The sequence below is a fragment of the Candoia aspera genome, chromosome 2 (assembly GCF_035149785.1).
Source record: "Candoia aspera isolate rCanAsp1 chromosome 2, rCanAsp1.hap2, whole genome shotgun sequence".
In the NCBI taxonomy this organism is placed as follows: domain Eukaryota; kingdom Metazoa; phylum Chordata; class Lepidosauria; order Squamata; family Boidae; genus Candoia; species Candoia aspera.
The window spans coordinates 170,316,344-170,341,222 of NC_086154.1; the positions used below are offsets into that span (position 1 = coordinate 170,316,344).

At 42.6% G+C, this 24,879-nt stretch overlaps 1 protein-coding gene across 3 annotated transcripts in view; it reads right to left on the reverse strand.

Moving 5' to 3' along the window:
* The window catches only part of GNE (glucosamine (UDP-N-acetyl)-2-epimerase/N-acetylmannosamine kinase), a 50,478-nt gene extending 44,083 nt beyond the window's left edge, over positions 1-6,395 (reverse strand). The window contains exon 1 of one of the 3 annotated variants that reach the window (XM_063294862.1): positions 6,259-6,395. In XM_063294862.1, coding sequence (XP_063150932.1) covers positions 6,259-6,312 — 54 coding nt within the window. In that variant the 5' untranslated portion in view covers positions 6,313-6,395. The remainder of the gene's footprint in view (positions 1-6,258) is intronic. The other 2 variants (XM_063294860.1, XM_063294861.1) reach the window with 2 other exon arrangements.
* Positions 6,396-24,879: the final 18,484 nt, after the last annotated feature.

The following is a 24,879-nucleotide window of genomic DNA, read 5'->3' on the forward strand; positions in this document are numbered from 1 at the left end:
CCACCGCGTCCCTCTGTCACCCGGGATGGAGATGTATAATTGGGTATCATCTGCATACTGATGATACCTCACCCCGTAGTGACGGATGATCTCACCCAGTGGTTTCAAGTAGATGTTAAAAAGGAGCGGAGAGAGTACTGAACCCTGCAGCACCCCACAAAGTAGGGGCTGTGGGCCAGAACTCTCGCTCCCTATCAACACCAACTGGGACCGACCCTGGATGAAGGAGATGAACCAGCGCAATTAGAGGACAGAAGCCACCAGTATGCCTGTACCATCCCATTACAAATAGTGTTAAATAATCAAAACAACAGTTTGTAGGATAAAACATTTTGCTTGCACTGTCACACGTGATATAGTTCTCATACAACAGGTATTGGCAATTTTCATTATAACTTTGCCTTTAGTCTATATCTGTGTTAAAATACTGGAAGAAGAATTTGATACCTAGAGCTGAAAGACAGCTGTTGTTAGAGCTTAATTTGGTCTCATTAGGGCCAGAATGAACCACATTAATTAAAGAAAAAATCTTTCTCCATGTGTGCAGAATGCTTTGCATTCACAAGTGAGGAACTAAAGAAAACTTCTATGTACTGGGATTTTGGAAGATGTTTATATTACAGAGAGAATAAGTTGGTAGGATGGTTTTCCTCTATCTCCCTTCTCAAAAGTTATTAAAATTGTCAGATTCTTCAAAACCTTAATCCTTAAAATCTTTGTACAGAAATCTTTATTTATTGAGCCTGGGTTCATACAACAGACCAAGCCATCATTTGTTGAATGAATCACAAATCACAGTGGCTGGTTTCAGATTAAACCCCAAGCAAAGTCAACACATTTTGGCTTAGCATGATATCAGTGCCTCCAAGATGTATGTACAATTATAACATTGGCATTTCTACCACTCACTCTTCTAGCTGGCAAGCATTTACCAAACACTCGCACTTTTTAACCAATGTGTTTTCAACAAATATCAATCATGACTGCCTAAACAACCTAAAGACTAGTGGTAGAAGCACAGACTATACAGTACTATGTTGATCTTAAAATGTTGCATCTGACTATCAGAAAAACATTGGATCATAGTGCAGCCGTTAAAGGAACCCTGACTAGTGTATACATTTTATACTACTGATTTGTGCATTTGCAGGCCATCTTTATGTGTACATCTAAACACCTGATGTGCTTAGTGGCCTGCAAGCAATCCAGCATGACAGCTTCAAGTAGTTAAATGGTCCTACAAGATGAAAAGAAAGATTTGCCAGTCAAAGCAAGGGGAACTGGGGTTGAAGAGAAAAGGTATTCTGACTTTTGTGCAAAAGTTTGACTGGCTATGATGTAGGGATGATTAGTGTGGTTGCTGGGCTGAAATTTAATTCCAGTAATGACTGTCCATCAGTGTTATTGGTGAAGGACTCCAGGGAAGAGGCAAGGATAGGAAACAATACATTTGGGCGGTTGCTGTGTCTCATCCTTTCCTCCTCTGTCTCCAAGGAGAAGCTATTCAGAAATGAATCCCAAAGTTTGGTTGCATTTAGAATTGCACTGTAAGAGCTATAAAGCATGCTAATGATTATTCAATTATTTTTCAAGAGAGACATGACCATCCTATATCTTCCACTTAGCAAATTCTCAAAGCAATCCATATTTTTTTCTGTTTGCAGACTTCAAGTCTTGAGCATGAAATTAGTTTTCCTCATGGCCAACTTAATTCCCTGATCCAAAACAAATCCATGGAGCTTCCCATAATTTATCTGCAAGACTGAAATGTAAGAGCCACAGGATATTCTCCTGAATGCATGTTAATATGCCCACATTATACAACTCATTTGTCCTTGACCTCTACATCGGCCACATTCTCATCAATCCTCACTAGATTGATTGTTCCAACTATACTTGGTAATTTGTTTTAAACTTCCTCCATACCAAGGAAGTACAGGTAGTCCTCACTTAAATACCACAATCGGGACTGGAATTTCAGTTGCTAAGTGAAGTGGTCATTAAGCAAATCCAACGTGATTTTACAACCTTTATTGTGGTGGTCATTAAGCAAATCAATGCTGGCATTAAACAAACCACGTGGTTGTTAAATGAATCATGTGGTTCCCCATTGACTTTGCTTGCCAGAAGCTGGCCAGGAAGGTCGAAAATGGTGATCATGTGACCGCGGGATGCTGCAATGGTCATAAATGCGAACCAGTTTGCACTTTCTTCTTTCACCTTCATCATAAGGCTCCTCAGTTCCTCTTCGCTTTCAGCCATCAAAGTGGTATCATCTGCATATCTGAGATTGTTAATGTTTCTTCCAGCAATTTTAACTCCAGCCTTGGATTCCTCAAGCCCAGCATGTCGCATGATGTGTTCTGCATACAAGTTGAATAGGTAGGGTGAGAGTATACAGCCCTGCCGTACTCCTTTCCCAATCTTAAACCAGTCTGTTGTTCTGTGCTCTGTTCTTACTGTTGCTATTTGGTCGTTATACAGATTCCTCAGGAGGCAGACAAGATGACTTGGTACCCATACCACTAAGAACTTGCCACAATTTGCTATGGTCCACGCAGTCAAAGGCTTTAGAATAGTCAATAAAACAGAAATAGATGTTTTTCTGAAACTCCCTGGCTTTTTCCATTATCCAGCGGATATTGGCAATTTGGTCCCTAGTTCCTCTGCCTTTTCTAAACCCAGCTTGTGCATCTGGCAATTCTCGCTCCATAAATTGCTGAAGTCTATCTTGCAGGATCTTGAGCGTTACCTTACTGGCATGTGAAATGAGTGCCACTGTTTGATAGTTTGAACATTCTTTAGTGTTTCCTTTTTTTGGTATGGGGATATAAGTTGATTTTTTCCAATCTGATGACCATTCTTGTGTTTTCCAAATTTGCTGGCATACAGCATTCATTACCTTGACAGCATTATCTCGCAAGATTTTGAACAGTTCAGATGGGATGCCGTCGTCTCCTGCTGCCTTGTTATTAGCAATGCTTCTTAAGGCCCACTCAACCTCACTCTTCAGGATGTCTGGCTCTAGCTCACTGACCACACTGTCAAAGCTATCCCCGATATTGTTATCCTTCCTATACAGGTCTTCCGTATATTCTTGCCACCTTTTCTTGATCTCTTCTTCTTCTGTTAGGTCCTTGCCATCTTTGTTTTTGATCATACCCATTTTGGCCTGGAATTTACCTCCGATGTTTCTAATTTTCTGGAAGAGGTCTCTTGTCCTTCCTATTCTATTGTCTTCTTCCACTTCCGCGCATTGCTTGTTTAAAAATAATTCCTTATCTCTTCTGGCTAACCTCCGGAATTTTGCATGTAATTGGGCATATCTCCCCCTATCACTGTTGCCTTTTGCTTTCCTTCTTTCTTGGGCTACTTCTAGTGTCTCAGCAGACAGCCATTTTGCCTTCTTGGTTTTCTCTTTCTTTGGGATGTATTTTGTTGCCGCCTCCTGAACAATGTTGCAAACTTCTGTCCAGAGTTCTTCCGGGACCCTATCTACTAAGTCCAGTCCCTTAAATCGATTCTTCACCTCCACTGCATATTCCTTAGGAATATTAGTGAGCTCATATCTAGCTGATGTGTGGGTCTTCCCTAATCTCTTTAGTCTGATCCTAAATTGTGCAAGAAGAAGTTCATGATCTGAACTACAGTCAGCTCCAGGTCTTGTTTTTACCGACTGTACAGATGTCCGCCACCTTTGGCTGCAAAGGATGTAGTCAATCTGATTTCGGTGTTGTCCATCTGGTGAAGTCCATGTATAAAGCCGTCTCTTAGGTTGTTTATTTAGGAATGAATGTCCAGCTCACTTACTGTGCATGCAAAAACTGCATCTGTGTTTGCTGATTAGAAGATTGGTGCTTAACTTATACAAAACACAAGATAGCAAGAGTTAATGCAAACATTATGCATGGCAGGAGTGTCCACAGAGTCAAGTTGGAAGACTTAGTCACATGGTCATGGCCATCATATTGACTTTCTGATTCCTCCCTGAAGATGCATCTAATGGAGGGATTAGTTGTTAAGTATTCCTGGAAAGTTTAGCAGCATTTTGATTGAAAGTATACAAGAGGTAACAATGAGCAAAATTTGGAAAGTGCCGTGTGGCTTTATGCTGGGTGGAAGGTATGCAGACCAGATTTTTGCTCCTCAGCATATCATTGAGAAATGTGTTAATCTGATAAAGAAAATGTATTGCACAGTTGTTGATTTTTAGAATGGGCATATGATAAACCGAATAGCTTCAATTAGAGAATGTTTTATGTGACTGTAGTTGAAAGTTGCTTCTTGTTTAATACTGTAAGTGTCCTATATCATGAAAATAAACCTTGGAAGAATACGTTGAATGATAAGCAAACGATTCAGTGCAGCAGGGAGTAAGAACAGGATGTGTGATTCCCTTTGGTTCTTTAATAAATTTCTGTAAGGGATGCTTTTGGTAATGTCAGAGATATGTTCACTGGGGATGTGAATGTACCTATACTTTTGTATGAGATGATGCCATGCTGTTGGTTCAGAACCTGAATGATTCACAGGTTCACATAGATTGTACAATACAATGAAGAGTATGGATTTGGAAATAAATGCATCAAAGACTAAGGCAGTTTTATTTGAGAAGACAAATGGAATGAATGATTACATGGCATATTCATAAGTGAAAAAAATATAGAGCAAGGAAACGAATGTGTGTTCCTTGGAAACATCTTTATTAATGATGGGAAAATGGATGGATACATTTTTTGCATGTGTAAATGCTGGTGGAGATTCCATCTTGTGGACTTGGCCCATTAAGTAAGCAAGCCCGATTCATAGGGATGCAATGGGACGTACATTGAATTCCCTACGGTCCTTGCAAGAGGCAAGCTCTCTCTACATCCACATCACAATGGTGGGAATGTTGCTTATTTTAAATCAACAATATTTATTAAGGTATTTATTTTTCACTTTTCTAGACGCCCCAGTATTATAGTTCCTGTTGATGATTGGGCTGCTGTACAACATAGTTGCTGTTCTAGGCTTCAGGTGAGTACCTGGGGGCGGGGAGCAGGAGGGGAACAAATGGAGAATTCTGCTCCATCAGACCTACTGCAGCTCTCTGGATTCTGCTGAAGTGCAATTCCCAGAGGCCCAAACAGCATGGCCACTGGTGCTTGGAGCTGTATTTCAGCAACATCTGGCAGGCTGGGTTTCCCCTTCCCTCTGCTAAAAGCTCTAGAACTATGCAGATTTTGGGAGGGGGGCTTCTTCCAAGTCAGTTCAATAGGACTGAGTAAGTAGAGATAAATGCTATTAAATACATGCATTATTCTTGAGCAGAGGTAAAATATATACACAAGAGGCATAATGTAATAATTTAACAAGTTCTTCCCCCATCCCACTCCGCAAAACATTCCCCTTTCCAAGTCTGAAAATACAAATAAATATAATCAAACTCCAATAATTTGGGGGGGGGGGTGTTAATGATTTCTACCCTCCCTCTCTCCCTCCCTCCCTTCCATTAAGAAGCACTGTAACCCTTCCCAGCTCAGTCCTAGTTTTGACAAGAGAGAGATGGACGGGTGGAGGGGCTTGGCTGGGGTCACAAAGGAAAGATCTGAGCGATAGCGATGCCCAAGTAAAGCACGTGGGGACAGCGCCTGGAAGGAAGTCGCGGGGATCCCGTGATAAGCACCGTTGAACTTTTCTCAGGGAATTGCCAGGGCTCCGCTTTCCCTACGTTCAGACCTGGCTGCCCCCACCCCCCCTTTCATCGCCCGCCCCAAAGATGAAAGGGCTGCTGAACAGATCCAGAAAGCATTTCTCTTTTCCGGGAAAACCCGGCAGAGGAGCCGCCTCGCCTAAGGAAGGGACGAGCTTCCTCCTTCCAGCTGGAACGTCTCCAGACCAGACCCGGCTAGGAGCGGCGCTGCTCCATCGCTCTCGGGCATCTCGTTGCTCCCTTGTTGACCGGAGGGGGAACCGACCTGTCTTTTTGCTTGCACCGCCGGAGAGCAGGCAATTCGGAACCAAAGGGAGAGCTCTCCATATTCATTAACTGGCTCGGGGTGGGGGGCAGTTAGGGACAAGTGGCTCTCAACCCCAAACCCCCCCACCCATTTGGCCAGCCAGCCGCCCTATTTGGGGCAGCCCTAGTAGCGGAGGGAGTAGAGACACGCCTGCCTTCTCCCGCTTGCCTTCGGAAGGCTCTCATTCAGCCAGCCCTCTCCCCCCCCCCCACCCCGCAGTTTCAGAAACAAAAGGCTCTCCCGAGATCTGGCTTACGTGGGGACCGCAAGGGCTTTGCGGCGTCCAGCGTCGCTGCTCCATGCTCCCCATCGCGCGGGGCTGAGCTTTCCCGTGCTCTCCCGGCTGTTGGAGCGGAGCAACTCTTGCCGCCTCCTGGCGAGGCTCCGCCGACCACCTGAATTCCATGCCCCACGTTAAGCCCGGCCCCCTCGGAAAGTCACCGAGAGAAAGCGATCTGACTCGTTTGCCGGTCCTTCGGCAGCAACAGGATGTCAGCTGAGGCTATATTCCAGATGGAAAGACAGAGCTGGGTTTCCTCTGAAAAGCACGTCTTGGGATTGACTCTGACGCCTGCCATTACATTTTCCTCCAACTCAGGTCTTCAGGCTTGGCATAGCAAAAGACCCTTTCCAGCCCCCTGGTGCCTTCCATAAGGCCCCTTGTCCCTGGCCTGGGGCCAGGTAAATAAAAATGTCTGATCCTGACATCAAAAAGACTGCAAAGCACTTCTGAGAAGGAACAGGCGGGCCCTAACTGGGCCATGTTAAGGCTGCTGAGATGGTACCGGTAGTGTGTTTTGGGCAGTGCCCTTATTTCAATTTTCAGTGGACGTTGTTGTTGCTGTTTATTCGCTTAGTTGCTTCCGACTCTTCGTGACTTCATGGACCTTGCTAAGAAAACTGCAGGGACTTGTCCAGGCAGTTGCCAGGAGTCAAGACTGGCTTGAAGGCCAAAATAAAAATAAAGAAAATGGAGATGAACAAAACTTCCCCTCTCTCGAGAATTCAAGGGCCCTACTCCCCCCTGCCAATTTATTTCAGCATGGCCTGACATGAGAGCAATCTGGTCAGCTGAGGCTGAAAGAAATATTGCCAGTGATTCACTTAACGACCGCCCAAAAAAGGTCATAAAATCTGGTTGGATTCACTTAATGACCACTTCACTTAGCAACCAAACTTCTGGTCCCAGTTGTGATCATTAAGCAAGGACTACCTGTAGATGTACAGAAGGTGTACATAAGTGCCAAAGGAATGCTATTTTTCCTCAAAATAACAGGAAGACAGTATTTTTCAGATCTTAGTAGTAAGGGAGTCCTGGAGAAAACTGAGAGGTATAGATCTTAGAGGAGAAAGGATCTTGAAAATGAGAATCCATGCTTTTAACAGCCTTTCGGGGCCACTGAATGTGCAGTCTCTACTCTTGCTTGTAATTATGCTTAGCAGCAGCACAATCATCAAAGCAGGTGGTGGGGCTAGATTAGCTCCAAGGCCAAGCTGCTTATTTACAAGGCTACCCCTCCCTTATATTGTTTGATCAGTTGCACAATTAATATGTCATTAGTTGCCTGCAAACTGCTCTATATAGATTCAGGCTGATGATCTTCAAATGAAGTTTCATGTACAAATTTATTCTGGCTCCTCCTCTGGGAGAGTGTAATTGTTATGAAGAAGGACCTCTACAACTATCAGTTTCCAGAACAATGCTACAAGGCAAAAAAAAAATGTATATAATTACTAAATATTTTCCTACCCTGACTTGCAGTAGTCAGGCCATTTGTCATTTGAAGATCATAAAGTTCACTTAAACTGTTCTATTGCTCTAATGAGATGTCTTCTGCAAGAGTTTCCGGCAAATAATTCTTGATGGAAATTCATTTATCTGCCATTATTGCTTAATTAATTTTGCTTTCTAGGACTAATGCTATGGACAGGCAGAAAAGCTGCACAATGTAATGTGGAACACAAGCCACACAATCTTTTCTTTATAAACAACAGCCAACATACTAGCCATTGTGGTGTGAAAACATTCCCGAAAGGTCTGCTGAATGTTCAGAAGCTAGTAAAGTTGCTGGGTGAGTGGGGAGCATTTCAGTGGCTTGTGTACATTCTCCATGCCCACAGTTAAAATAATAACAGGGCTGAAAAACAGACTAATAAATACAGATATCTGCTTATAAAACAGACAATATACAAACCATTTGTTGTTGTTTATTCGTTCAGTCGCTTCCGACTCTTCGTGACTTCATGGACCAGTCCACGCCAGAGCTTCCTGTCAGTCGTCAACACCCCCAGCTCCCCCAGGGACGAGTCCGTCACCTCTAGAATATCATCCATCCACCTTGCCCTTGGTCGGCCCCTCTTCCTTTTGCCTTCCACTCTCCCTAGCATCAGCATCTTCTCCAGGCTGTCCTGTCTTCTCATTATGTGGCCAAAGTATTTCAGTTTGGCCTTTAATAATGTTCCCTCAAGTGAGCAGTCTGGCTTTATTTCCTGGAAGATGGACTGGTTTGATCTTCTTGCAGTCCAAGGAACTCTCAGAATTTTCCTCCAACACCACAGTTCCAAAGCATCGATCTTCCTTCTCTCAGCCTCCCTTATGGTCCAGCTCTCGCAGCCATATGTTACTACGGGGAACACCATTGCTTTAACTATGCGGACCTTTGTTGTCAGTGTGATGTCTCTGCTCTTAACTATTTTATCGAGATTTATCATTGCTCTTCTCCCAAGGATTAAGCGTCTTCTGATTTCCTGACTGCAGTCAGCATCTGCAGTAATCTTTGCACCTAGAAATACAAGGTCTTTCACTGCTTCTACATTTTCTCCCTCTATTTGCCAGTTATCAATCAAGCTGGTTGCCATAATCTTGGCTTTTTTGAGGTTTGGCTGCAAGGCAGCTTTTGCACTTTCTTCTTTCACCTTCATCATAAGGCTCCTCAGTTCCTCTTCGCTTTCAGCCATCAAAGTGGTATCATCTGCATATCTGAGATTGTTAATGTTTCTTCCAGCAATTTTAACTCCAGCCTTGGATTCCTCAAGCCCAGCATGTCGCATGATGTGTTCTGCATACAAGTTGAATAGGTAGGGTGAGAGTATACAGCCCTGCCGTACTCCTTTCCCAATCTTAAACCAGTCTGTTGTTCCGTAGTCTGTTCTGACTGTTGCTACTTGGTCGTTATACAGATTCTTCAGGAGGCAGACAAGATGACTTGGTATCCCCATACTACTAAGAACTTGCCACAATTTGTTGTGGTCCACACAGTCAAAGGCATTAGAATAGTCAATAAAACAGAAATAGATGTTTTTCTGAAACTCCCTGGCTTTTTCCATTATCCAGCGGATATTGGCAATTTGGTCCCTAGTTCCTCTGCCTTTTCTAAACCCAGCTTGTGCATCTGGCAATTCTCGCTCCATGAATTGCTGAAGTCTACCTTGCAGGATCTTGAGCGTTACCTTACTGGCATGTGAAATGAGTGCCACTGTTTGATAGTTTGAACATTCTTTAGTGTTTCCCTTTTTTGGTATGGGGATATAAGTTGATTTTTTCCAATCTGATGGCCATTCTTGTGTTTTCCAAATGTGCTGGCATATAGCATGCATTACCTTGACAGCATCATCTCGCAAGATTTTGAACAGTTCAGCTGGGATGCCGTCATCTCCTGTTGCCTTATTAGCAATGCTTCTTAAGGCCCACTCAACCTCACTCTTCAGGATGTCTGGCTCTAGCTCACTGACCACACTGTCAAAGCTATCCCCGATATTGTTATCCTTCCTATACAGGTCTTCCGTATATTCTTGCCACCTTTTCTTGATCTCTTCTTCTTCTGTTAGGTCCTTGCCATCTTTGTTTTTGATCATACCCATTTTGGCCTGGAATTTACCTCCAATGTTTCTAATTTTCTGGAAGAGGTCTCTTGTCCTTCCTATTCTATTGTCTTCTTCCACTTCCGCGCATTGCTTGTTTACAAATAATTCCTTATCTCTTCTGGCTAACCTCCAGAATTTTGCATGTAATTGGGCATATCTCCCTCTATCACTGTTGCCTTTTGCTTTCCTTCTTTCTTGGGCTACTTCTAGTGTCTCAGCAGACAGCCATTTTGCCTTCTTGGTTTTCTCTTTCTTTGGGATGTATTTTGTTGCCGCCTCCTGAACAATGTTGCAAACTTCTGTCCAGAGTTCTTCCGGGACCCTATCTACTAAGTCCAGTCCCTTAAATCTATTCTTCACCTCCACTGCATATTCCTTAGGAATATTAGTGAGCTCATATCTAGCTGATCTGTGGGTCTTCCCTAATCTCTTTAGTCTGATCCTAAATTGTGCAAGAAGAAGTTCATGATCTGAACTAGAGTCAGCTCCAGGTCTTGTTTTTACCGACTGTATAGATGTCCGCCACCTTTGGCTGCAAAGGATGTAGTCAATCTGATTTCGGTGTTGTCCATCTGGTGAAGTCCATGTATAAAGCCGTCTCTTAGGTTGTTGGAAGAGAGTGTTTGTTATGCAGAGTGAGTTGTCTTGGCAAAATTCTATCAGCCTATGTCCTGCTTCACTTTGTTCTCCCAGGCCATGCTTACCTGTAATTCCAGGTCTCATTTGACTGCCCACCTTAGCATTCCAGTCTCCTGTGATGAAAATAACATCTCTTTTAGGCGTGTTGTCCAGTAGGTGCTGCAGATCCTCATAGAACTGCTCTACTTCAGCTTCTTCAGCATCTGTGGTTGGGGCGTATATTTGGATCACTGTGATGCTAGATGGCTTGCCCTGAATTCGAATTGAGATCATTCTATCGTTTTTTGGATTGTATCCAAGCACTGCTTTAGCCACTTTACTATTAATTATGAAGGCTACTCCATTTCTTCTGTGGTCCTCTTGTCCGCAGTAGTAGATCTGGTGGTCATTTGATGTGAAGTGGCCCATTCCAGTCCATTTCAGTTCACTGATGCCCAAAAGGTCTATTTTTAATCTTGACATCTCACCAATAACCACATCCAATTTGCCCTGACTCATAGATCTTACATTCCAGGTTCCAATGGTGTGTTGATCCTTAGAACATCGGATTCGCCGTTCACCACCAGCACTGTCGGCCGCTAGCCGTCCTTTTGGCTTTGAGCTAGCTGCGTCATCATGTCTGGGGCTAGTTGAACTCCTCCTCCCCTCCTCCCCAGTAGCATTTTGACCATCTTCCGACCTGGGGGTCTCATCTTCCGATGGTATACCGACATATCTCTGGTTGTACTGATCCATTTAGTTTTCACGGCAAGAATACTGGGGTGGGTTGCCATTACCTTCCCCAGGGATCGCATTTAGTCTGACCTCTCTGTCATGACCTTCCCATCTTGGGTGGCCCTTCACGGTTTAGCTCATGGCATCATTGAGGTGCTCAAGCTCCAGCACCACAACAAGGTAACAATCCTTTGCTGAAGATACAAACCATACTTAGCATAAATAATAGACTTCAGCTTTTCTTATTGGGCTTCCTTAGTACACAATCTTGATCTGTTTTTTTAAAATATGTAGATTAAACTCAGTCATGTTGGTGATCAAGCAAACAACAGAAAAAGCTTATTAGTGAGTATCTTAACCTGTTGCAGTCCTGTAGAAACAATTCATATGCAAGCTCCTAGTATTGCCACCTGAATGGCTTAAAACCAACCAGAGGAAATGTCATCTGGTAGCATGTTTAGTTCAGCATCCATACTGATCCACAATATATTCTACAGTACTGTAAATATATAAATGCTAACTTACTTTTAGCAAGCCCACCAGAATGCACCTTAAAAAGAGGTGAGGCATCACTTGTGCTCTCATGGTCACCATCTTGACTTTTTTGACCTCCCTTACAGACACCCCTAGTTTTCAGTTTAAAAGGTCCTTGAATTTTTACTGCTAATTCAGAGAGAATCCTGATAACTTTCCATCATCTAGGCCAATGGTCTTACTACTTAATGACATTTGCTAATATGGACTGATTACAAGCAGGTGCATGTACTCTGAGTTCATAATTCCTAAAAGCAACAGACAGAGCCAAAACCCAGAAGCAAAATTCCTCCCTTACAAAAGCAGCTGCTCTATTCAAGGGGAATCTCTACCCCATCCTCCCGCAAACTGCCTGGAGGTTATGGGAGTTGAAATTTAACATATCCAGAGAACACCACCCTCTGGGGGTGGCAAAATGCTTTGGCTGTCACCTGCTCAGAGGAGAGGATTTTACCCCGACTGTAGCATCCTCCAAGCTCAAAACCGCTGGGCCCGGGAGGAAAGGACCAAAAAGAGAGAAAGTCCTTCCTGTTCAACCCCCTCCCCCGCCCCCCATGTGATAGTCTTGTGATCCCCGGCAGGAGATAAGGAAAGATTTATAGGCGAGGCGATTGAAGTTCTTTCCGCGAGGCCGAAGGTGAAACCGCGACTTTTGGAAACTTCTTCCTCGCTGGGAATCTCTGGGATCTCTTGGCCGGGGGCGGGGGGTTAGCGGGGGAGAGAAAGCGGCCGCTGGGCTAACGAGCTTAGAAGCACGTCAAGGGAGTCCTGGGCGGGTTGCTCAGGGCCAAACTGGGTGGGCCAGTTTTTCTAGGGTTTTTTTTTTTTTTTGCTTTGCCTGCCAGTTCTTGGACGGCGTCCGCCCATTTTAACCCGTTGAAGCCTCAGAGCCGCTAGCGGGGCATAGCTCGAGGTCACGTTGGGCGGGAGGGAGGCGAAGGGGTGATTGGGCGAGGCAGCAAAACCGGGCTGCGCAGGGGCGGCTGCGGGTGGGAGAGAGGCCCGGAGCTGATGGCAAATCGGACTGCGGTCACGCCGGGCTTTCATTGCCTGTGACTTTCTTTTCACTGTTCCTCAGATCGACCCTCTTCTCTTGGGTTCTGAAGGAGATAAACACCTGCCCGACATCTACGGCACATCTCTACCCCTATGTGTATATGTGCCTTCAAGTCAGTGTTGACTCTTGGCGACTGCCTGGATTAGTCCCTGCAGTTTCCTTGGCAAGGTTTTTTAGAAGTGGTTTGCCATTGCCTCTTCCTAGGGCTGAGAGAGAGTGACTGGCCCAAGGTCACCCAGCTGGCTTGGTGCCTAAGGCAGGACTAGAACTCGCGGTTTCTAGCTAGATGTCTTAACCACACCACCACACTGGCTCTCACCCACAGGGCTGCAACTAGGGTCTGTGTCACCTGGGGCAAATATGGATTCCGCACCCATTTTGGCACCCCCCAGCACTCATTTTGGCGCCACCCACAGCACTCATTTTGGTGCCCCCCCAGCGCAGCGCCTGGGGCACATGCCCTGGTTGCCCCCCCCGCCCCAATTGCGGCCCTGCACACCCAGTGTGGTTGTGGTCTTATTCGGGAAGCTTGCTCCATGTCAATAGACCCCAGTGGTATCATTTCTTGTGCCCGCCCCTATTACGGGAGCTAATTCTCTTTAGCTTTGCCAGGAATGTGTCTGCTTGCTCTCATATTATGCCGCTGATCCATGCTGGCCTGTATATATTTCCTTCTAGATATAGCAGGACAATGTAAAAAGGGCACAGATCTGTCCTTAGAAAGCACACTGTTCAAAAACTAATTGGGGAAAACATTTGAATTGTCCTAGTTCACTCTTGTTCCTGACCTCAACGTGGTCATTGTTATTTATTATTGATTTTTTAAAAATCAATACCAGTACAGCCCTTCTCACGCGGATAAGGGAGTGGGGAGAACAGATTAATAACAAGGATTCCAGTATGAGAGAAAGTTTTAAGTAATTTAGATGTTCAGTGGTATTGTGTGATGTTTAATGGAGACAAGGGATCAATATGTTATGTGTTACTTGCTCACCAGTGGAGTGATGTCTGGGATATACTCACCTAAAGTTTTGTGAGTGGCCATTGGCAAGATATTTGCCTGTGCATTGGCTGTGTTTCACTTACCTTTGATTTAACTGTCACAATCCCAACTCTGCCCTGACTTAGGTCCCCCTCCTTGTATTACTATCTGAGGAACTCCATATGCATCTGATGTCCCCTCAAAAGTTCATGCTATATTAAATATTTAACGGTGCTGTAAGACCCCTGCATATGATAAACAACCATGTGCTAAACATTTTTCTGAAGCATTAAAAAAAGTACCGCCTCTTCCATGTTATATGAAGATTTGCAGATTGTCAGTACCATTTAATCAACCATGTCTTTTCTTTGTATTTATGACATGGGTAATTCACATCAAAATACCTGCCCCTCTAAGACATATTATTTGAATTTATATTCATGCTGCCTTCTCTTTCTGGCCAAAAGAGCAGTTCAGGATTATTTTTCAGTTTCAAAGGCTGTATTTGAGAAGGAAAGAAAAACACATAAATACTCAAACATCATAAAAGCATTTATCTGAGCTACACCCAGAGATAAGTAATTCTTTATCTGGCTATGCACTGGGACATGCTATCATAACATTTTACCTGCTAATTATTTTTTCCCCATGGCAAATTATGAATCCTCTTAGCATTTTTAATGTGGGGCTGAAGAAAAAAATCATTGTTATTTGTAGTCATTAGTGATGAATGAAACTCCAATTTTATTTGTACATTAAATGCTAGATTAGGAAATGCTCTTTCAACATTTTACTTAAGGCTCATTTGTAGTAGCTTATTATGTGCATGTCTCCCATATTATGCATCTGTTTATTAGAGTATGTGGGGCTAATTCAGGGTACAAACCATGTATCACCAACAAGAGAGCTGATAATATCTGCTCAATTATTTTGAAAAACCCTTAGGCAATTGTTTTATACTTGAAGGTACTGAGCACAATGGGATTCTAAGATGGTTCAGAGCCAGAAGGATTTCTACAGTGATTTAACTCACCTATAGCTAGAATTCAAGACAGACAACAAACAGAGTTAACAAAGTTCCCAACATAAGAACAAGCGGCTGGGGCTAGAAAGAATTGATCTATAAAGAACCAAATGTCTCAAGCCAGTTATTTTTAGACTGCTATTGGCTTGGTAGATTAGATAATCAGTTTCAAGTCTTGATTTGGCATGTGTTGCCTGCAACTTGTCCCACCAAGCAGTCTAGGGGAAGAGTATCTATATCTAAATCGTAAGGCCTATTGAATCTGTCTAATGAGGCCTTAATGAGCAGCTTGACCACCTAGATGTGAGTGGTCTCCAGAACTTCACTGACTTCTGCATCAGCAGCATGTGAGGAAAACACATGATTTTGGTAAATTCACTGTAACAGAGAACAAAGAAGTAAACCCTGGATGTAATTCTTCTATACTGAAGAGGTGCAATTTTGAGGAAAAACTCAAACATTGTATAAACACCTGTTCCTCTTCTCCCCTACCATGCAACCTTTTGCCCCTGCAAATCTTCTCTGACTCCAAACCCCTAGAATAGGGGGGATGCAGGGCTTGCAGGAAGGAGGAGGAAGAGGAGAAATTGTCACTTGTTGAAATGGCTCAATAAAACTGGCCACCCGAGTTGGGAGGTGGCCTGTCGCTTGAAGCAGGAAGAGGATCTGCAGTTGCTGCTGCTCCCTCCCACTCCCCACTTGTAGACGGCATAGGCAATGGCCTTGAAGGACAGTGAGAAGATCCGTTACCAAGGCAACAATCAGACAAGTGTGGCCTAAGTCCATTCCAAGAAACAAACTTGAGAAAACACTTCAAACAGGCCCCTCCCTATTGCAGATGAAGATAAAGTGAGGGAGGAAGGAAACACATTCAGACTTGCAAGGTTCTGTTACTATAGCTGTTCTAATAAAAGTAATTTTAGACCTTTATGCCATTGATTTCTTAGTCTGGTCTACCCTATGGGGCTGACAGCTCTCCTGCTCACTCTCTGGCCAGCCACTAACTAACTTCCTTAATGTTCTGAGGGAATCCTGGTTATGGCAGCTGACTGGGCATTCGCTCCCAGCCTGCAGCGTGGCTAATAGAGCAACAAATTGCTCTGGGGAGCAACATACTTTAGGCACAATGAAGTGATTGTTTTGAATGGCAGAATAGGAGGGCAGTGGATGGTGTGGGAGAGGGCATGGTTTGTTTCAATTCATTGCCAACCCAGTCCAATACCTAAACCAGCTGCTTCATTTTACACATTAAAATGAAGCAGGGATTGTAGGTTGTTCTTCCTGCTTCCGGTGATGCTCAGTGGGAAATGAAATGAAGCCAGGGAGATCCGCCAATCACTTTCCTATAGGGACAGCACCACTCACTGGCCTTGTTAGTGAGGCAGAATAGGCAGCAAATCTTATGTTGGTGTGTTCTTTTCTGCTGGCTCCAGGACTGATGGATTGCACTTGAATGTGGCATCTGGTTGTGCCCTTGTACTATGGAATTCCTGGCACACAGAATATACCGACAGCTGCTACACTATACAAATTTTCTTGAGGATGATTGGATGTAGCTAAATACCTTCCTTGCAGATATCTAGATGGGTTATGTATGCCAGTAATTTCAGCCAATCCTCATTCTGTTTCCCAACAGGAAAATCCACCTGGAAAGCAAATGAAAATGTATTTCAGTATTTCTGGCAAACAGACAGTTTGGCCTAGTGGGTAAGGCAATGGGCTAGAAACCTGGAGACTGTGAATTCTAGTCCTGGCTAATTTTAGGCATGAAAGCTGGCTGGGTGAAGTTGGGCCAGTCACTCTCTCTAAGCCCAACCCACCTCACAGGGTTGTTGTGGGGAAAATAGGAGGAGGAAGGAGTATTAGGTCTGTTCGCCACCTTGAGTTATTTGTAAAAATAATAAAGGGATAAAAAAAGTAAATAAAAATAAATAAATAGGCTATGGAAAATATCCAAGAAACAATGTAAGAATGAAAAGGTCGATCAACGTACCTTTGTGGGCTGAAGAAATAATTCTTGAATAACCTTAAATGTTACAATGGATAACAGTAGTGTTTGTGTGATTTCTCTATTATATCTACATCTGTAATGGGCAGACTATATCTTACTTTCCTTGAACGAACTCAAAGAATATATAAAATCTTATACGTGTTACCCTTACAGCGATCTTTCAACTTATTGGTTAGGCTAAGACACAATGTATTTCATAACTGAATAGGGGTTTGAATATGGATCAGTCCATTACTAGTCTAACAATATAACCACTGCTTTAACTTCACATGCTGGAATCAGGCCCATCACCACCTTCTTCAATAGAGTGCTGAGTGCATTTTGCATCAAAACTATTTCAGTGAACCGTTTTAACCATGGTTTAATCTCTCTCTCTCTCTCTCTCTCTCTCTTTTGTAAAACCAAGAGGTTGCTGGACTTCATAGAAGCTGAATCAAATTCCTACACCATTGACTTTTTAGACTTTGAAGGCACAAGCCTTCTTGGGTTCCTGAAACAGCCTTGCTGAATTGGGTTTCATAGCTTGGAAGAACCAGCGGGCTTTACCTGAACACCTGGAGCCAGAGTCACAGAAGGGAACAATATATCAAAACCCATCCCTTGTACTGACCTGAGGTCCCAGCTCCAAGAGAACCTTGGTTTCAGGTAGTCAAGGAGCATCCTGAGCACACCTAGCCAAAGAGCACTGGCAAAGCCATTATTGATAGGGACTCCCTATTTCCTCCTACTTTCCAGCTCTTTGAGGATCTACAGTATTTCACACTGACATCTGAGGACCAAGGGACAAGCTGCAAAGGAAATGTGATTCTTTCCCTCGCCCTTTCCCTCTCCATTTATTCTCCATTTCCATGTGAAGTGGTACCTGTGCAAAAGGTGCTCCCTTTTAGCACATGTGTATGCGAATGCTACATTTTGTAAATTTCTCTCCCTCTTTACAATGCCAAGAAGCCTCCAAAAAATCTGCCTTTTTGTGTTGCAACAAGAATATCTACGTTCTTGTTTTCTCCTCTAGCCAAAGACTGGATAAAGTGAACCATTTCTTTAAACTACCCCTCCTGCCACCCTCCTGTGGAAAGCCAGTTTGTAATGCCATAGTTAAACAAACCATAGCTTACTGTGGTATGTGAGCCTTGTCTCAATTGGTGTACCCATTCATGGTTCTGGACCCTGGCAACTGATCACCTCTTCAGTAGCTGGTGCTGGCCATTTAATTGGTTTTCTTTTCTTTTGGGAATACAGTGGTAATGGAGCTAAGGTTGAAAATGCATCTTAGTCTAGAATACCAGGAGAAAGAGAAACAAATGCAAGACAGAAGGACCCAAGGAGCAAAGAGTATCACATTGTTCTTGCTTTGTTTCCCTTCCTTTGTTTAATGTTAGCCTCCCCCACTCGCACATCCACTATTTAATTCAATATAGAGAGTTTGGGTTTCCATAACAACCATAATCACAGCACAGGCTGTTTCATTGTATTTTTTGTTTGACTCCAAAGAACAAACTTGTTAAATCTCAGTGTTGTTTAGAAAACTGCTTACATGGCTGACAGTCAGAATAAGGGGAGAACACACTCCAAGTGAATTTGTGACTTAGTGGCGCCGTCATATTTCTTCTGTGATACCCGATGGGCTGTAATCTTGGTGGAAGAAGGTCAGTTGGTTGGAAGGCAGCAGTAAAAAGGATGTTGAAACAGTAACTGCTTCAAAAGCTGAAAATAGCAGCAAAAACCAAGTGAAAGTCAAAAGCTGAAGGAGGGAAATGTTTTATGCTGCCTTAAATCCCCTTGTTGCCTTGTTTTTGAACAGTGATGAAACATATGAATATGAGTACTATAAAGGAGGACGAGGAACCTGTCATCTTCTAGATATTGTCACCATCCTTGATAATTGTCCATCCTGATTGTGGCAGGTGGGAATTTGAGCCCAGCATCTGGCTGTAAGAGATTCTTGGAAGAGGTATCGTTCCGCCAGTTCCCTCTCTAGCTGGCAAAGAGCACAAAGTCATAATTTAAGCTGACACATTTTCTTCTCAAAAATACTGCTCCTTTGGATGGAGGTAGGTCAAAACTTGACAGCTCAGGTCCTAGGAAAATCTGTCAGGTCAAAGACATTACCTTGTAAGCAGAGAAAAGGGAAAGAAAGCAGTGGGTTAGAAGTTAAGGCCAGCTTGGGAAATTCATATTTATTTGGCTTTCAGCTGTTGGTAGGTTTTACTGGTTGGATTAGTCAAGTTCAGCCTTTGCTGATGTCAGGGATGTTATTTCCATGGCAAAGCAGTCTGGGAAATGTAAGAATGCGAGGCAGAGAAAAAGTGCTGTCTAATGGTCTGATGCAATGTCCAGCACAAGACAGTCACAAGACAATGACAGAGCAGGCTAATGCAAGGTGACATTTGATTGGCTAGCAGCCACATAAATATGGAAGCAAAGCATAGGCACTCTCTTTCTCATTTGTGAAAAGTCTTCCTGTTACTCTGCTGGTTTGTTTGACAATTTAACTGCTGTATTTGGATATTGGATTTACTGTACACTGGACTATGTTTATTAGATTAGGGACGTTGGTTTCTCTATGGAACTTGTATCCTTTATATACCAACAACTTCTAGAGTGCTATGCGTAAGTGTTATTGTTCTTTGCACATTTTTCTGTAAATAAATGGGTAAATAGTGCACCACAAGGACTGATATTTTTTAACCCCAAGGACATGACGCTTAGTGGAATTCTCTTTCCAACAGCTGAATTGGTGGCCTCCAGAGGTTTAGACTATGGGTCTTGGAAGTGGCTAGACTTTCTGAGAATTCTGGGAATTGTAGCCCTGAAGCAGTGTTTCTCAACCCTGGCCACTTTAAGATGTATGGAGTTCAACTCCCAGAATTCCCCAGCCAGCATATGTTCTGGGAGTTGAAGTCCACACATCTTAAAGTTGCCAAGGTTGAGAAACACTGTCCTAGAGATTTGGAGATCAACAGATTGGAAAAGGCTGGATCATGATGGTTACACTAGCAAAACATACTGTAATTAGCTGACCCCTAAGTTATGCAAACCCAGTGTGATTAGTTCATGGTTCAGTATGTTGTGCAAACCCACTGCCACTGTACACTAAGACTGGCAGCTTGGAAGATTGTTGGCTGCCACCTCCCCCCACCCCTTCTGACTTCCAATCACCTCTATCTACACAACTCCCAAATGCTCTTCTGGAGTCAACCGTTCAGGTGACCCTGCAGCTTTAATAATGTTCATCCTTGAACAGTAACTGTGGGAACAGTTTGGAAATCCCATACTGTCTATCTAAAAGTTGAATGAGTATACAGTATATCTCAGATCAGCAATTAGTTTTGCTGGAAGGTGACCCTGAAAACGGTGGGGATTGGTGGGCAAAAGTGTTGCCTTTATTTCTCCAAAGGCTCTGCTGCCAAATCCTATTGCAGAAGATAGAGTAAAGCAGTTAGATAATTTTACATTCAAGGTGCAAAGACCTTACAGCCTCTACCCTCTTGGTAGCAGTTTGTATTCACTTATCTCAGAATGAGGCAAGATGGTTTTGCTGTGTTGGAAGTACAGTACATCTAAGCACCTGCCTTAATAGTCAATTCCCCTTTATACTGTAAACTTAGCAATAAAAGGGAGTACAAATAGCTCATTCCAGAGGGGTTGATTTAGACCCAGGGTTCCAGCTTCTGATTCTTCATTCACAACTTTGCTTTCTCTTGACGTTGTGTAATTATGTGGGTATGGACACACATTGGTGTTTATATCACCACAGCAGCAGAAAGAACCCTGGGTTACAATATTTTGTAGGGCTGTCCTTACAATAAGGCAAACTACAGCTACCTCAGATGAAGGGAATCTGTTATGGACATTGCTGATGAAGGAGAGGGTCCCCCCTGGAGAGGGCCCCCCTCTCCTTCATCAGCAATGTCCATAACATCATCACTAGGATCTGGAGTGTAGAAAGTTGTCTCTTGTGCTGCTGCATATATAGTCTTTCTGCTCTAGAAGTACATAGATGGTAGAGTGCTATGCTGGAGGAAGGATGACAAAAGAGATGCATCAGCAGGCAGGAGAGGAGGTGAGAATGACTAACAGCAAGAGTGAGGGGCAGAGGGGAGGAGGAGCATCTTATGTACTACTTATGTAGCACCCCTGATAAACAATAGCTTTTTAAGAGCTTTCCATTTTCTGTGGCTTCCCTGAACCCACTTGAGGAAAACAGGTTGCTCAGAGACAGAGAAAGAGCTACTAGTAATTACCAGTAGGCCTTTATCTAAAACTCTTGAATTACTATTACCATTGAAATATATTTCCGATTGATATAACTCTACAGTATTTTCAAAGGGCACTGTTAAGGTGGATATCAGTTATTTGCAAAAACGCTGGACTCAAGAGTTGGAATATCTCATACTGAGTAACCAGGAGGGTTTAAAATAATATTAAGTATGTTTATTATGAACTTAAGACAAGAATGATTCAACAAAATATTTATTTATTTATTTATTGTGCGCCTCAGAAAAGGTTTAGGAGCCACTGGCTGATAACATACTGTAATTATACTGGAAGTATAAAATGCTGGAGGGAACACTTATGCATAAGAAAAACTTCCCCAGCTGGTGGGAAGATACCCACCAGTCACTCTTCTTAACCTGTGATTGGGAAAGGATCAGGATAAGGCAAGCTTTGATAGATGATTAAACTGGAAGATTCAGCCATCTGTCAAAACTTACTCTGGTTTTGTACAAGTGTTTTGGGCTGGTGTGTTTAGACATGGGTTAACTGCTCTTCTGGAATACTGCTATTTTGGAAGACTCCTATTCTGGAAGAGGACAAAACCTGTGTTTAAATGTACAGTAGCTTTCACTACACCAAGCAACCCCCCTTCCCCAATGCCTCGGAGTCATTTTTCAGACTGGCTGACAGGAACTGGGGGGGGGGGGTTAATCCCCTCACTTCTTCTGCCACCCACAGCCCACCAATGACAGCAGGCTGCCAGGACTGGTGGACGGCAGGAAAAGTGGGGAGAGAGAGAAGAGCCAGGTCTTTCCTTACCCCTGGTCACATGCATGCACGCGTACAAGGACTGAAGCTCTATGAAGAAGGTAGTGGTTCTGCTTTTCAAACACAGACCTACCATGTTTTCAAAAGTGCAGTAAACCTGGGCCTAAAGAGAACCCATCTAATACCTCAAAAGATATTCAGAATGCACCAGAATATAACCTGGAGGCCAAGGGTCTGTTTAATCCTTTAGTCAAGGCAAAAATGGCCATGGAAGGAAGACACCAGTGTTGGAAGTGAGGTATCATGCTCACAGGATCCTAAAATAGCTAATGGGAGCATGTCCCTGATCACCTCATTGACCTGTATTGTTTATGAAGCATCATAGGTCACGCCCAAGGCAAGATTTGTATTGGGAGAAGAAAGAAAACACTAGATTTAAACTGGCACAGCTAGAGACAAATTGAAGCTGCCTCTATGGTATGCTGGGGTTGAGATGAAGCCAACATTGGCAGGGTATTTCATGCCATGATCAGGTGAATATAAGGACAAACCCTTTGAATAATATGCCAAACACCTGGAATATAAATAAATGAAAAACTATGGATTTGCTGAGCATGAAATATAGTACAAAAATTCATTAGAATGGAAATATAGTGCCATCACAGATCTACAACCTTGGAATGGTGATATATGTTCTCTTCCTATGAACTGGCTCTTTATTGACCTAATGGAAAGACTGATCATTATTATTTGGTGTTGTTAAGGTTTAATCCTTGGTTTAAAAACTGAGCTGTTGTTTTATAAAGTTATGTTGTTATTTTAGTCTCTGCTCTATATACTTTTTTTCCTCTTGTTTGTTTATTCTTATTTTTTGTATTTGGATTTTTTGTTTCTGTATATTAAAGCAATAAAAATAAAACCATTGAGGAGAAGACTGCATCAGAGTCAGTTCCTGTACTGACAAAACATTCTGAATAGTCTCATTGCTATTGTGAGAATGTTGTTACCCCGCTACCTAGCACTGTGACCCTTCAGGTCAGCTGTAGGTGCCAGAAAATGGAAATTGTGGAGCTAATAGCTGAGTATGATGCTGTGCTCCAGGGGGATTTAAGAATCACCTCTCAAGAAACCTGCAGATATCACTGCCTTGAAAAAAAAATCAGAATGAGATCAGCAACATGTCAAACAGAAGATTGTTGAAGATCTGAAGTTACCAAGCAACTACCCATATAGAGTCCTCAGCCTTGGAAGCTTGGACTGGTGCCTGAAAAATTCATTGACATAAGCACAATCAATGTATCTGTAAAAGACTCATCCAATGAATTTCTGTTTCTGATGTAACTATTAAAAACTTGGAAAGCCATGGCAGAAAAATAAGTGGCAACATATACTGGATAGAAATCATTTTAATGAGGCCATTAGAATTATTCGTTTATTGATATTTTTAATAGGAGGATTAATTTGGAGAAGAGAACAAAAAAGTTGTCTGATGATAATTATGAATACTTTTTAATCATAATCCCTTGACCAAATGAATCACTGTATGATGTTCAGAGTTACAAATGGCACTGAGAAGGCTCTGCTTCAAGAGCTTGTTAAATTTATTTATTTTGCAAAGATTGAATTGACATGACGGATTGAGTTAGACAAGATGCATCTCTTATTATATGCGTGTCATAGCCCACTTGAAAAACCCATTCTTAGAAGATGAAGAGAGATGGGAGGCTTTGGAAGTCATTGACTTCAGTTACCCAGGGCCCAGCATGACAAACAAGGAAAACATGGCTGCCATCAGCATGGAAACTCAGTCCCAGAATCTGACCTGAATTCTTCAGAATGGTCCCTCGGCCTCCAGGAGCATCAACATCAAAGTACCGTCAAAGGGCTGAGAGATGCAGAAGCATGAGATTGCAAAGAAATGTTTCTTGTGGGTAGATTGGAACAGCAGGGTCTCAGCTAATATATTTTTATGGGGTATTATTTAGGAATAGTTTTATAAAATCATAAACGCTTTTGTAATTACTAACTTCATAATTATTGCAGATAATGTGGTCACTTTCACAGGATAGCATAGCTTCATGAAATTTGACATGATCTACAATTAGTTTCTCTACAGTTACTCAGAGAAGGAGCTTTTGCAAATAAATGAAGAATAATATTTATTTGTAAGGAAGTAGCTATATAGTTCTTCTTTTTTCCTGAGGTTTTTGTATCTCTGCAGTGTTATCAAGTCATGAATGTGCTTAGCTTGCAATGTTCCATGTATACTCAATTCATCTGCTGAAATATATATACAGTTGGCTTAATAATGTTCTTTTCTGAATATGGAATGTTCTAACTTTAACTTTCAGTTTCAGTGATATTCCTTTTTAAGAAAATTCACTCCAGGAATTTTCCTTCAGATAACCCAGCCTAAACATCAGGCTATTTTCTTCTTCTTTTATCCAAGGTTACATAGAATGTTTTCTCTCCATGTTTTTTCCAACTAGAAATTCCTTTTACTCTGGAATATTCTCCCCACCCCCACTCTGAGATCTGACTAGGTCCCACTTTAGCTACATTTCAAACAGTGGTTAAAATGTGGCTTTTGAGACTACCACCTGAGCTTTGCTTCGTATCTAATCAGCAGTGGTTATTTTGAATTTTACTGTTGCTTTATGAGAGTGATTATGGAGTTTCTCTTTTTTTGTTTTTATGAGTTTATTTTGTATTGCCTAGAGATGTGTAATTGTAGCAGTAAAATACTGGAAAATAAATAAAATATAAATAAAATTGCAGCTTCTCCTTTCCAGCCTTCCTCTTACTGACCATTTTCTTCCCAGTACCCACCTATCAACTTCCTGTGGGAGAGCTACAGAGAACTGTAGAATATTGCTTCTTGAAAAATGACATTTCATCCCAGAGTAATGGCTTGCATAGAATTCACTGTTGTTCCTATGGAGCCTGTGGTGTGAGTGAGTTAAATGCAACACTTTTCCAAAATTGTAAACAGAGGTCCACCTCCTCATTGTCTAATGGAAATGCAAATGTCATGAATTGAATCTGAGACTTTCTGCAGGCAAACTA